This window comes from Malaclemys terrapin, chromosome 1 (genome assembly GCF_027887155.1).
Source record: "Malaclemys terrapin pileata isolate rMalTer1 chromosome 1, rMalTer1.hap1, whole genome shotgun sequence".
NCBI classification, from domain to species: Eukaryota; Metazoa; Chordata; order Testudines; family Emydidae; genus Malaclemys; species Malaclemys terrapin.
The window spans coordinates 328772994-328788233 of NC_071505.1; the positions used below are offsets into that span (position 1 = coordinate 328772994).

At 41.0% G+C, this 15240-nt stretch overlaps 1 protein-coding gene across 1 annotated transcript in view; it reads right to left on the reverse strand.

Moving 5' to 3' along the window:
• TYR (tyrosinase) overlaps window positions 1-15240 on the reverse strand; it is a 76177-nt gene that overhangs the window by 3572 nt on the left and 57365 nt on the right. The window contains exon 4 of the mRNA XM_054017174.1: window positions 10460-10641. Coding sequence (XP_053873149.1) covers window positions 10460-10641 — 182 coding nt within the window. The remainder of the gene's footprint in view (window positions 1-10459; window positions 10642-15240) is intronic.

The window sequence follows — 15240 nt, forward strand, 5'->3', positions numbered from 1 at the left end:
TTCCAAATGGCTGGTTTTTGTTTGTTAATACTGTTACTCTAAAGTTTTCTTTTTACCCTTAAGTTTCTAACAATGGCTATTAGAGAGGCAAGGTGGGTGAGGTAATATATTTTATTCGGGCAGCTTCTGTTGGTGAGAGAGAGAAGCTTTTGAGCTACACAGAGAACATCAGGTCTGGGAAAGGTACTCAGAGTGCCACAGCTAAATACAAGGTGGAACAGATTGTTTAGCATAAATAGTGAATACATATTCTAAGAGACCGTTCAAGGTGAAGTAGCCAGTTAACACCTCGACAGTCATAGGACAAAAAAGGGAGGTTAGCGGGTTACAGATTGTTGTAATAAACCATAAATCCAGTACCTTTATTAAGTGAATGATTTTTAGTGTCTAGCAAAGTTATGAACTTAAGCTCCCAGGATGTGCTCTTTATCATTCCAATCACTTCCCTATGACCTTGTCTTGCTCAGTTTTTTCCCCACCTGTTCGGCCACAGCATATCTGCACTGAAAATTTCTGGCCCATTGTGTCTCATATGTTTAGACAGTAAGCTATGTAGGGAAGGGCTGACTTGTTGACATTCCCTGGGGCCCTTATCCCAGTTTGGTGCATCTAAGAGTTACGGCAGTGCAAACAATAACTGGTATCAATACACTCTCTGGTACTTGACTCTAGTTCAATGATTTTTGTCTGAGAATAGGGAGAAAAGAAAAATCTAAAAGGGGTGATAAAATAGATGCTTTATGGAAGGGTAACAGGAGGGAGCATAGTTCTTGAGCATTTTAACATACCTAAGGACTTATTTAAGAAGTATTAGAAGGTACTTATGCAGTCGTCCTTATGAGTCTGGCTTATATGTAAAAAGAGTATGAATGGCTTGCTAGGAAGTATAAAAATATGAACCCAATTTTTGAGAAAAATGTGAGATATTGAGGTCTTAGTCACAACTTATTCTAGATGAAGCCCTGCTTCTCATTTTTTATTGGGCTCTTTCAATCCCTTCCCCATTTGTATTATGCCTTTTGCTATAAGATTGTGAGTATAATGAGAACTGTGTTGTTTACATATATTGTCTTGGGATTTTAGGTCTGTGTGTACTTGTGTGTGTTTACAAACACATCACAGAATCAGGAAATATTTCAGCTCCTTAAGTAAATTGGAGCAGGAAACTTACCAGGGAAATCTTGATACTGCCAAAATGGCACTGAAAATGAGCCTTGTTGCGCGGTCCTCCTTCCTGCAGAGTTTGACTGAAACAAAATATGTTCTTCCGTGGCTTCTTAAAACCTTACATTATGCTGCAACCATCTTTTGACTCCATCATTATCAATCTGGAGGACAAGGGCTCCTCATTTGTCAGCCTTAGCCCTGGGAAAATGTAATGTGGCACGGGAACAGATGGGGCTGCCGCATGATCTAACAGAGGGGAACTACTACTGTCTTCCATTTTACCACTGACTTAAACATAGTTAAGCATGTCTCTGCCCTGTTTTAACCTCAACCTGCACAGGATTTCTCTAACAAGCTAGAAGCCAGCAGCCACCTCCAGGCATCTACTGCCTGTTTTCAGTTTCCTTTGCCACAGAAAAGATCCACGCAATCGCTACCTTGAAGTTTCCATGGCAACTCGGATACCAGAGCACGGAGTGTCCCCAGAGGCAGTGCTAGCCAACTGGGAGCCCTAAACAGGAATATTTTGCCCCCCTACACACAACACATACTACTAATAAATAGGGGGACCCTTTGAGCTGCTCAAGCACCTAAGCAATTGCTTAGTTTGCTTATGCCTACTGGTGGCTCTGGCCCAGTGATCTGTAATGCACACCAGTAAAAATATGTTTGTTCCTGTACATGTATGTCTGCTGATTAGAACCCCCCAGAATTCCAAAGACCCAGTTACCACAGTCAATTACTTTAATCCATAATACTGCCAGGTCAGAGAGCACGGCAAAAATGGACCCTCTGAAACACTCAGAGTAAAACTGGGTGATTAGGAAATGCCACTGAACTGAAAAATCCATTAAATAAATAAATGAATGAAGAAATAAATAGTTTGGGGTCCAACAGAACATTTTTTTGACCCCAAATGAAATAATTCATTTCAGTTTTGAGCATTTTTTTAACGGTTAAAAAAATCTTTAAAATAAAATTAAAGGAATTTTCTGAATGCAAAGTCATTTTGAATAAAAAAAATCAAAATGTTTTGTTTGGAAAATGTCAAAATGAAACATTTAGATTTTGGATTTTTTTTTTTTTTTCGGGTGGAGAAGGCTCCGACACAGACAATTCAATGAAATCAACATAAATTCACAAAACATTTTGGTGTCGCTGAAGCTGCATTTTTCAACAAAAAAAGGTTTGGGTGAAAAATTTAACCCAGCTCTACTTGAGAGACACTTTGGTGAGTCAAATTCAGTTTAACTTATTTGTTTGTGTTTTAATTTAATAAACTTAAAAGAATGCTCATCCTAAATGCTAGGTGTCATTGTCATCGATTAAAAATGAACTCTTAATTAAGCTATTGCAAAACAAAAGAGCAGCCAATCCCCCCTCCTGACATCTAACCATCAGTTAGTAACAATTACCAGCAAAATCTCCCAATCCCTCAGTTTTCCAGAGACAAATTAAAATAATAACCCCAGCACAGTCCCCACATTCAATTTCTTAACTGCCTATTTTTAAAAACAAACAACCCTGCAATCATTCAATGTGTCTCTGTTGCATTCGTGGAACTACATGGACTCTCTCTGGTGGCTGCTAGGAGTGGTAGAAGAAACACTCCCAGGGCTGGCTCCAGGGTTTTGGCCGCCCCAAGCAGCCAAAACAAACAAACAAAAAAGTCGCGATCTGCCCTGAAGACTCCTATTCCCCAAAACAACGAGGAGTACTGGTGGCACTTAGGAGAAGTACTCCTCGTTGTTTATGCTGATACAGACTAACCTGGCTACCACTCTGACTCCTATTCCCAGTGGCTGGTCTAGCACAGTGCTTCCTGAAGATTTTGCCAGGGTGGTGTTGCCCTGAAAAATAGGCCGGTGCACTATTGGTACAATAGAACACTAATAAAGAACAAATCCACCTTTAAATTTAGAAGTCCTTTTAGTGGTACACAGCTGTAACAAACCTGTTGGGACTTGGAGGATGGAACACAGGTTGCAGGAGAGAAGAGTTTGGAGGAAGCACCAGAAAGTTAGTCAGTGTGCACATGATTAGGATGCTAGTTCAATTGCAGCAGCTCTGTAAATAGTTCTCTTAATAAAGAGTGTGTTTAGTTTGATAAAAATAGTCATTTTGTGTTATTTCTTGGTATGTGATGTATGATACACCAGACTTGTAAACATTTCTTCTACCCAATCTGGGTCTAGGATAAGATCATTTTAGGGTTAATTTTGGACACATCAAAAACAAAATTCAGCTGCCTAGCAAAAGGGAAAAAACAAAAGCCATTGAATCATTTATTCATTCACATACACCCCAGGATATATTGGCAATGACTTGCTGCTTCCTGTCACATGCATTTCTATCGCCTTATCCAGTTAGCTATTTGACACCAAGTTTAAAAGCAATATTTGAGACCACAAAGAAATTGTATGCATCTAGCTCAGCCTTGCAAAATTCTGCTTCCCCAGGGTGAGTCATTGTTTGTGTTTGTTTGTTTGTTTTTTCTTGATGGACAAAGAAAACGTCAGTCGGATTTTAATCACCATTAGTTATGAGGGGGGAAAGGCCGGGAAAGTAGGGTTTTTTTTGTTTTTTTTTTTATTTAGCCAGATTCTTGTTTGCTTAGTCCACTTTGCACTGTGTAATCATGGCTGTAGAGATGGTCGGTGGAGAATTCCTACTGTGCAAGGGACATTTTGGGGGCAGGGCATTGCTGAGGGGGTAGAGCATCGTGGTGCTTGATCATCCATTGTGGAAATTAGAGTGGCTCCCTTGAAGTTCTAACTTGTGTCAAAACTGGGCAGATTAGGGAGCCATGACTGGGTCCCTGGCAGGCCTCCTCTCACTCTGCTTGGCAGCAGTTGAGAATCAGTTCCTGTGTGTGTAGGCTGGCGAAAAGTTTTATGATCGTTTTTAAAGGCTGAAGCTGGGAAGAGCCTTCTACCTCTCACTGCAAAATCACATTGCAGTAGGTTCCAATCTACACACCTACCACTGACGACACACACATATAAAATGGTTACTGACAAAAATGGGTTACTTTTGTATCTTTAAGTGATATCAATCAAATGTTCCCCGATGTATCTATAGCACAATATAGCATGTTTTCGTCTGATTTACCCAAAGTTAACAATTACATTGACAAAGCTGCTCTTTAACAGCTTGCTCGCTTTTACTCCAAGAAAGAAGGCTGGCAACAGCTATACAATATCCAATGTGCTCCAGTTATATATTTTTTTAATTTGTTCCTGGCTTCCCAAATGATAGTTGTCTGCTACAAAAGGACGTGCAAGTAAGGAGAGATGCTGACTTTTTAAAATCCGTATTCCCTGTTATCAGTTAAACAGCTTTAGCTAACATCCAAACTTTCCACTCCTATTCTCTCCTCTCCAAGGCTCATTTTAACATTGGTTTCCTCCTCCTTTTCCAATTAACCTTATTTTTCACTTTCCAGAGCCTGAGGAAATTCCCATGATTGAATCACTTTCTTTTCTTTTCTTTTCTTTTCTTTTCTTTTCTTTTCTTTTCTTTTCTTTTCTTTTCTTTTCTAACTTGATAGTCTAATTCTTTTTTTCAGTCATGCAGTTTAGGGATTTAAACTGCATCCCAAGAGGCCATTTAACATGCACTGTTGATTTTAATTACATACTATCATCCAGGCATCTGCATTTTATCTCACCTAGCTGTTGCTATTTTATTGTCAGCTCTCCAATTCCAAACTGAGCCCTTTCTATTCTAGCCATAGTGTATGCTGCTGAATACCTCAAAGATGGAAAGGGTCATCAAGGTCTCTTGAAGTTGGCACGGGTCTGTCTGTGTGCTTCTATGCTGCTGGTCAATTTGCCACCACAGGATACTTTTGAGTGGAGATGACAAAGTTCGATTCTGGAGATGGACTTCCCCAAAGTCATGGGTGTCAGCAGTCTTGTCTCTTTAAGAACACCTCAGACTAGGCCTTCAGGAGCACACCCAATATCCACCAAACTGCAAAGCTGCACTGCAGGCCGATTAAGCATCTGTGATGCTGGTAGGCCAGATACCAGCTCTTGCCAATAACTAACAAACTCATAGCTGGAGACCAGACCAGTTCACCTCTGTGTTAGTTTTGCTCAAAATAGGCATTAGTCTTATAGGAATGTATTTAGTGTTTAGACTCTATGGAATGCTTGTAAATTGCTGCTAATGTGTTAATCTCACTTGTACTGTCCCTATTCCATGCCACAAGAAAACATGTAAGTTTTGCTTTATAACTTTGAAAATGTTTTCTCTGAACTTCTGAACCCAGGCACGGGAATCACAATTCCCTTTTCCTAGTTAATAAACTTTTAGATAGTTTATTACAACTTTGGCTACAGGTGTTGTCTTTGTTGTAAGATCCAAGGTACCAAGTGATCTGGGGTAAGTGACTGGTCTCTTGGAACTACAAGCAACCTGAATGTGGTGCAATTTTTGGTGTGAGTGACCATTTATCACTAAGTCAAGTTTGCATGGGTGGCAAGATAGAGTGGAGAGTCTAAGGGGACTGTCTGTGAGTCCATGTTGTTACTGGCTTGGTGAAATCTAATTATTGACCACACCACCAGTTTTGGGTGTCTGCCCTGTTTGTGGCAGTCTGCCCTGAGGTAGGAACTCACAGCTGTGAGCCACTCCAGACAGTATCTGTACACCATTTTAATCACACTGCCATTACCTTTTACTCTGCCTGCAGCCCAGCATCACCTGCACCTCTCTTCACCTTAGGGTGACCAGATGCCCTGATTTTATAGGGACAGTCCTGATATTTCAGGGCTTTGTCTTATATATGTGCCTTTTACCCCCCCACACCTCCTGTCCCAATTTTCCACACTTGCTATCTGGTCACCCTACTTCACCTGTATCTGTTGAAGTTACAGCATCAAATACCTTAGTTAAGTATTTCAAAAATGGAAACTTGTAGTTAGGCTCCTAGGTTTATATTTAGGTATCTGCCTGACTCTTCAAAAGTGTGACTCAGCCAGCAGCACCTAGTGAGGTCAACAAATATCTCCCACTGAGAATAAGGGGAGCTGTTGGGTGAAAGTTGGGTATGTGTCTAAAAATGGATTCAGGAGTTAGCTTTAAGGAATTATTTCTGGAAATAACTTGGCCTGGGCTTCAAACACTAGTACTCAGCCTCCTGTTTGTACTATAATAATACATATTATGGCAGGCATCACCAGGTGGTGCTGTTACAGTCTTCCAAGTCTTTTATTAGCATACAAGCAAATGTTCAGTCTTGGGAAGATAAGCTGTGTGGTGGCGTTAATTTTACAGGCAAGTCTCATCTTACCTTTGCGCGGTTGGCAAAAACAAAACAAACAAAAAAAGAGAGAAAAATAACAATTTAAATACTGTACCTTTAATGCGGGCGATTCCGCCCACCATTACACTCAATGTAATGTTGAGTATATGCAATTTTCGCTTTACGCGCTGACAGCGGAACGTAACCCCAGCGTAAGATGAGACTCGCCTGTATTATGCAAGGTGAGTGGGATAGTGGGCTTTCTGCCTCAGCCTGAGTTAATTCTTGGGGCAGAGTTGGTTCCTGGGACTGGGCTAAAACTTCAAAAACAGACTCCAACGAGAGACTGCTGAGCTGGAATTGATATGCAAACTAGACACAATCAACTCCGGTTTGAATAAGGACTGGGAATGGCTGAGCCATTACAAACATTGAATCTATCTCCCCTTGTAAGTATGCTCACACTTCTTATCAAACTGTCTGTACTGGGCTATCTTGATTATCACTTCAAAAGTTTTTTTTCTCTTAATTAATTGGCCTCTCAGAGTTGGTAAGACAACTCCCACCTGTTTATGGTCTCTGTATGTGTGTATATATATCTCCTCAATATATGTTCCATTCTATATGCATCCAAAGAAGTGGGCTGTAATCCACGAAAGCTTATGCTCTAATAAATTTGTTAGTCTCTAAGGTGCCACAAGTACTCCTGTTCTTCTTTTTGCGGATACAGACTAACACGGCTGCTACTCTGAAACCTGTCATATTTGCATTGTAATTCATGAAAGAAGGGATTACTCTTTGCGATCACCTCTGTTCCAGGAGTGGTGCATGTGTCTAAATAAGACACTCTGAATATATGCAGACTCCACCTTATTGATTTCTTCTCCACTGGGAAGCTAGCCTGCAAGACTCCAGACATCTGCTACTACTCAGCAGAAGTGCAGCAATATAATTCCTGTCCTTGACTGACCCTTTCTCACTGGGTCCCTTTCCATCTTTATATGTCTCCTACCTCCCTGCTCATGTTCTATCTATAATCACAATTAGTCATTTCATTTCAACATCTCAACTGAATCTCTGCTATTGTCACATCACGCCTTTCCTCCATCTGCTTTGAAATAAAACTTTTATTTGACCATTCCTCATTCTCCTTATTCCTGTCCCATTGCCCATCCTCCTACTCATCAGCAAGGTTCTGCATAAGCTTCTATCTCTTCTCACACCATGATCTATGAGACAATCGTCACTGCTATTTTTTTTTTTGGCATTGTACCTTTTCACTGTACCTTCCATGCAAATCAACCGTAGCTCCTTGCCTTTGATCACAGAGTCCTCTTTTCTAGTCCTTCTTGATCACGTTGCAGCATTTTGGTGTCTTGTAGCATATGAGCTCAAACAAGAAGCCAGCCCTTGTCTCTCTGAGGCTATGTCTACTCTTCAAGTTGGAAACTCAAATAGACATACCTGCACTAGCTCTGATAGTGTGCTAAAAATAGAAGTGTTGCTGTGGCAGGGTGAGTGGCAGGAGGGCCTAGCCATCCTCAGTATAATTCTATCCGAGTCACTAGGTACGTACTTGGGCAGCTGGCATCTCTGTCACTTGTGCCATTGTGGCTCCGCTTCTATTTTTAGCACGCGAGCTCGATCAGAGCTAGCATGGGTATGTCTCCTCAAGCTGGAAATTATGCTTCCAGTTCAAAGTGTAGCTATATCCTTACTGTGAATCCAACACTTCTAACTAGGGAAAAGCCCAACTCCAAACACTCAAACCCACCTGAATCTTTGGATATCCAGAATCTGAATGTTGTTGCTCTGGCCCATTTTTAATTTTGAACCAATTATTTCTTTCTAATAGAGAATGACAACTTAGGCTCCAGCCCTGCAAATGGGACTGAAGAGGAACTTGAGTGGCACATAGACATTGTGCAGGTTCTCTGTACAGGTATGAATTTCACCCTTACTGCTGATCTTTCAGCAGAAATAAAGAACCATCTTAACCCACCCTTCTGCAAAGCAGCTAGAAAGGACAGATTTGATTTTGTCTGCAGTGTAGTTGTAGCTGTGTCAGTCCCAGGATATTAGAGAGACAAGGTCACTGCGGTGGTAATATCTTTTATTGGACCAACTTCTGTTGGTGAAAGAAACATGCTTTCTAGCCAAACAGAGCTCTTGAAAAAGAGGTCTCTCACCAACAGAAGTTGGACCAATAAAAGATATTACCTCACCCACCTTGTCTCTCTAATATTAAATTTAATCACTTTTAGTTCTTTTTTTATACCAGATTCCTCCTGTCTGATTTCCTGTAAACTTCTGCAATTCTAATGTGTTCTGCAGTTTTTTGAACTTTCCCAATATTTGCCATTTTTTCTTAAAGCCCCAGCATTAAGTGATTGATGTGAGAATCACAGTTTTCATTTAAAAATAAATGAAAGGTTCTAGTTCAAGAGAAAAGCTTGAAAACATGAACCCTAAAGATTCAGAAACTAGAATACAAAATAAGCCCCAAATGTATCACTTAAAAAAAAAATTCTCAAGAATGGTTTAAAAAAAATCATAGAAGAAACACTGATTCCTGCTTATGCTGTAGTTCTAAAATGGTCATCAGATTAGCTAGGGCAACGAAACTTGAAATAATCAGCCATAAAAATAAGCTTTCGGGGTAGCAATGAATCACAAGCTGCTAGACTGTGTTTAACAAAAGAATTGAATGAGCAGGCTGAACACTATTTTGGAGCAGTTTACTAAGCATGCAGAAGTCAGATCCTGTCATGAGGAAGCAAAATCTTTCCGAGGGCCAGAGCTGCCTGAAAGTACTGTAGTATTGTTCAGACAGAGTAAAAAAAGCTATTAGGGTAAACGTTAGTCTTGCTAAAATGTCTCTGCTGCCTTTGATATATGATTACTGGACTCTCGGCTGCCCATTGCGTTTGCAACTGAACAGATACATTCACAAAAGGTTGCACAGTTCCTTGATCTCATTCATTTCTTGATACTTTATAAAAGTCTTGATCTTCTAGCTGTACCTTGTGTCCCAGGTGCGAGTCCCTGATCCAAATGCCTCTCAACATTGGTCTAATCATCCCAGTGGCCTATGGTAATCACCGAACTTAAGTCCATGATTTGAATGCTCCTCAGCTCTGGAGAAAGTTTAGGTCTCGAACAAAATTTGTCCTTTATCTTAGTGCATGCAGCTCTTATTGAAGCCTACACTGCTAAATGGCTCTGTCCTACATATCAATACTATTTCTAAACAATGCACATTTAATCTATTTTAAGTAATAATAAAGACCCTCATGCAGCCCTTTAGTTGCATTCTGTAAAAATGACACTGCATACCTCATGGTGAAATTCACCCCTGTGCAAAGAGGCAGTACAAAGCTCATGAATCACTTAAGTCCTACTTAAGCTTTATTTTGAGGACTTAAATAGTTCATTGGCCGTTTGCTGGGGTGAAGTTAATCCTCGATAATTAAGATAACAGATTTATTAAGTTTCCAAGTATAAAAGGTGGTTTTCCAGCTCCGGTCCTGAAACCTGAGCCTAGGATCTGAAACTCCATCCAGGTTCTGTGTCTCTTGCAATTATCACCACTAATAAAGAATCTGCAGGACAGATTCTGCCCTCAGTTAAGCAGTTACATGGGGCCAGATCCTTGGCTTGTGTAAATCGGCATTGATTTATGGAGCAGTGCTAATTTACACCAGGCCTGCGGCCTTTGTATTAGGCCCTCAGTGAAACCTGACTTAGTCCTGCTGTACTCATTGGGTTTGCACTGGTATAGCTGAAAGCAAAATATGGCCCTGCCTTTGGACATTTTTTAATAATTCTGTTGATAATTACAGTCTCCCATAGCTGCCTGTGTTGGCTGTGCAGTACTGACAGACGACCAACTTCCTTTGGTCACTAAACCAACCAGATATGACTTTGAATACTCTCACTGAATAAATCTGATTAAGAAGGCACCTTTTGAACTCCGTCTCTTCACAGATATATGCTATATAAAAGTGGCAGATTCAGAATTCGCTTATCACTAAACATTACCTGGGTCTGCTAGATATTCATAATCATATCCCAACTCCCTTGATGGGGTAAAAAATTCTCCATTTCTGTAGAGAGGAATAAATGGGACCATGTAATATTCACGATTGTGGCCAATGGGTGCATTGGCTGCTGGGTAAACTTCTCGCAGAGGTCTGTGTCTTCTAAGCCATTGTTCAAAAATACTGTAGAAGAAAGAGAATGTGGATTAATACTGTAAATAGACAACAATGCTCCTCTTTGCAACAACAGGGAAACTCAGAGAGCCTGATTCGCTACCTTGATCCCTGAGGAGTGATTAATACCTGTCCAAAGTGAATTTGGGGGTATGTGTAAAATGCTATCAAATCAGCATGGTAGCATTTTACTCCTACCAGGTTCTCAGCACAGCTGTAAGTGCTGCACAAAGTGCAAGCCAGTGAAGGCTCAAGCATGGTATCTGCAATGCTGTGCAGATACTGGTTATGTTTTATAATTCAGTGACTGTAATTTATGCAGCAATTATAGTGTAATTACACTGTGGTTGTGCTTTCTGATAGTTAATTTCTACTAATTCACATAACCAGAATGTTAACTATGGGACTGAATTAAGTATATTACTGTCCCTTTGATTTCATACTTAATATGTGTGCTCTTTAGAATCTAGGCACATTGTAATCAGTCTAAGCATTCATTTAGTATAGCAGGGTGGTAGCACTATAGTTAAGGTTGAGACTAGCTTACTCTTGAACAACTGATTTCTCCAAGGTTGTCTAAAATCCACATGCTTATTTAGATTGTCTTGAAAACTGCTGGGCGTCGTGATGGCTTGGGACAGTGTTAGTGGTCCAAATTGGAGGTGGTTTGAACAAGGTGGTTTGACATACAGCCCCTCCCCACTCAAAATCAGGTGATATCAAAATGTCATGGTTCTTAAAGCTCAGGGTGACATGCTGTGGCCACTGAACCCAAACAGTAGCTCTGTACTGTGAGTTGGAGTCCTGGTAGCTTTCTGAGAATGTATTGTGCATATTTATTGCTCAGTTCTTAGGAGCTCCTTCTGGAGATTATGCTCCGGGAACAAAGTTTCTGGCTTATCAGCTGATATTTCAAAGCGCTCTGATATTCACATGCATGCTCAGATTTTACTTAAGAATCATCATCTAGGAAAATGACATTAAATAAATAGAGGGAGGACAAAAGTTTGTGATAAGCAGCAGCATTAGGGTAATGAAATCATGTGGTAGGGCCCTCATCCATTTCCTGAACAGTGGGACTGACTGAAGGAAAATAAGTAGCTGTGACTCTCATTGATGTCAGCATGACCAAAAGGGGTTGCTGAGCATCAAGAAAAGTTCTATTCTAAGGACTGGGGTAAGGTTGACATTGTTTGATACAGTGCCAGGATACAGACACAGAGCAGTAACTTAAGTTTATCATGAAAAATAAACACTGACACCATTTTCACCATTACTCATCTCATCTACACAAACCAAGGGATCACACATAGAGTTCTTGGGGAAAGGGGTGTGAAGGAAATGTCAGGCACTAGAAAAATGTAGTGACGTGGGCCATGGTCCTTTTAAAAACAATCATAGAAAATCAGGGCCGGCTCCAGCATTTCTGCCGCCCCAAGCAAAAAAAAAAAAAAAAAAGCCACGATCGCAATTCAGCGGCAGGTCCTTCACTCCTAGAGGGAGTGAGGGACCTGCCGCCCCCGAATTGCCGCAGGTGCGCCCCTCTCCCTTGGCCGCTTGTTAAGCTGGTGACTGGAGCCAGCCCTGTAGAAAACTTCCAGTGATATTTTTTACCCCACAAACTGCTATATAAAAGTAAGCAATGGAAAAGCTACAATAAACTTTTACAAATGATACTCTAACCCAAAGGGCAGAATGTTTGGCCACCTTTCTCATCTCCTGTTAACGTGGCAACAGATTTTCATTTTAACTGTGGTGATACTATCACTCCCCCATAATATTGCTGTGACATATTAGGAGTAGCGGTATGAGCTGTGGTCATTTGGCAAATGGTGTCCTCAGATAACACCCATCCCTCTCTCCCTCAATAAGGAGCTGATTTTAATAGTCAGAATGCTCTAAAATCCACAAGCATAACTGATTGATTGCCTTGAAAACTGGCATGCCACAATGGAGGCTAGTGTACAGTTTGTGATGCAAATTTGGGGTAATTTGACCAAGGGGTTCCCAAGAATACACACACACACACACCCCGGTAACAGGAGCATCTTTTAATTTTTAAAATACTCTAGAATCATTGTGCATAGTGAGATTCTCAGAATGGGTATACTTCTTGGTACAAATTTGGAGTCATTTGGTCAAGAGATTCCTAATATATAGCGCCTCCAGCCCCCATTAAGGAGCTTATTTTATTAAATCCACATGCATAGAGAGATTGTCTTGATGATTCATATTTAACAGAGGTTGGGTTGACAGTATGAGGGGGCGGGGAGGAAGAACACCCATTGAGATGAATGGGTTAGTTCACACTTAGAACTGTTGTGTCAGGCGGCATTCATCTCCATGGGGTATTCTGATTTGTCTGAGAAGAATGGGTCACTTTACACTTCTCCAATTCTCCTGTGCCATTGAAGCTTCTCCCTATATTAGCTCCCTTGCTGGAATGGGGCTCTCCTCCATTCTCCTTTCTCCTCAGAGACCATCAGTTACCACCTGCCTTCCCCCCTGTAGTCCTACTGGGGGCATGGATGGGCCAGGAGGAGGGCAGAGGTCATAGTTGAGTGACAATGGGTATTTCCTGGAAGCCTCTCTCTGCCCCCTAAAAGATGATCCTCAGTCATGACCTCCTCATTCCCACCACTTCCTCAAAATAAAAAAAAAGGGGGAAATTCCCTGTTTAAAACTTTGTCAATGCAGAATTAAGGTCAACCAGCAGTGCTTTGTACCCTTCCAGAACAGTGAGTGTACCTATGCTTAACCTTCTAGAAACCAGGAAAGAAAGAGTTAACATAAGACCAACTTAAACCTCTGAAAACTAGGAAATGTGGCATTAAGGTACACACTAGCCCTACCCCTCAAACCTCAGCACGAGAACCTGCAAGTTAATTCTGCTAAAATCTGATGCAGGTTTCTGCTCAGAAATTCACGAGGTGCTGAGTGGTACGGGGAGAAGCTGTTCTGTGGCTCTGATCCCTCCTGTTCACACCAAAGCCTTAGGGTGCCAAGGAGGAGGTCATGAGGTCTTTTGAGGTAGGTCAGTAAGGTACGGAGCCATGGCTTGGGCCTTTTCGGCATGAGTTTGATCCCCTCTACGCTACCCAGCTGTTAATTTCATAGAATCATAGAACTGGAAGGGATCTCAAGAGGTCATCTAGTCCAGTCCCCTGCATTCATGGCAGGACTAATTATCTAGACTATTCCTAACAGGTGTTTGTCTAACCTGCTCTTAAAAATCTCCAATGATGGAGATTCCACAACCTCGCTAGGCAATTTATTCCAGTGCTTAGCCACCCTGAAAGTTAGAAAGTTTTTCCTAATGTTCAACCTAAATCTCCCTTACTGCAATTTAAGCCCATTGCTTCTTGTCCTATCCTCAGAGGTTAAGAAAAACAATTTTTCTTCCTCCTCCCTGTAACAACCTTTTACATACTTGAAAGCTGTTATGTTCCCTCTCAGTCGTCTCTTTTCCAGACTAAATAAACCCAATTTTTTCAATCTTCCCTCATAGGCCATGTTTTCTAGACCTTTAATCATTTTTGTTGCTCTTCTCTGGACTCTCTCCAATTTGTCCAAATACTCCCTGAAATGTGGTGCCCAGACTGGACACAATACTCCAGTTGAGGCCTAATCAGCGCAGAATACAGCGGAAGACAGACATGAGAAGTAATTCTTACAACACTCCTGCTAATACATCCCAGAAGGATGTTCACTTTTTTTGCAACAGCGTTGCACTATTGACTCATATTTAGCTTGTGGTTCACTATGACCCCTAGATCCCTTTCCGCAGTACTCCTTCCTAGGCAGTCATTTCCCATACTGTATGTGTGCAACTGATTGTTCCTTCCTAAATGGAGTACTTTGAATTTCATTCTATTTCTCCAGTTTGTTCAGATTATTTTGAATTTTAATCCTATCCTCCAAAGCACTTGCAAACCCTCCCAGCTTGGTATCATCCGCAAACTTTATAAGTGTACTCTCTATGCCATTATCTAAATCATGGATGAAGATATTGAACAGAATCGGACCCAGAACTGATCCCTGCGGGACCCCACTTGTTATGCCCTTCCAGCATGACTGTGAACCACTGATAACCACTCTCTGGGAATGGTTTTCTAACCACTTTTGCACACACCTTACAGTAGCTCCATCCGGGTTGCATTTCCCTAGTTTATTTATGAGAAGGTCATGCGAGACTGTATCAAAAGCTTTACTAAAATCAAGATATACCAACATCTACCACTTCGCCCCCCATCCACAAGGCTTGTTTCTGTGTGAAAGAAAGCTAACATGTTGGTTTGACATGATTTGTTTTTGACAAATCCATGCTGACTGTTAGTTATCACATTATTATCTTCTAGATGTTTGCAAATTAATTGATTGATTAATTATTTGCTCCATTACCTTTCCAGATACAGAAGTTAAGCTGACTGGTCTGTAATTCCCTGGATTGTCTTTATTTCCCTTTTTATAGATGGGCACTATATTTGCCCTTTTCCAATCTTCTGGAATCTCTCCCGTCTCCGATGACTTTTCGAAGATAATCGCTAATGCCTCAGATATCGTCTCAGTCAGCTCCCTGAGTATTCTGGGATGCATTTCATCAGGCCC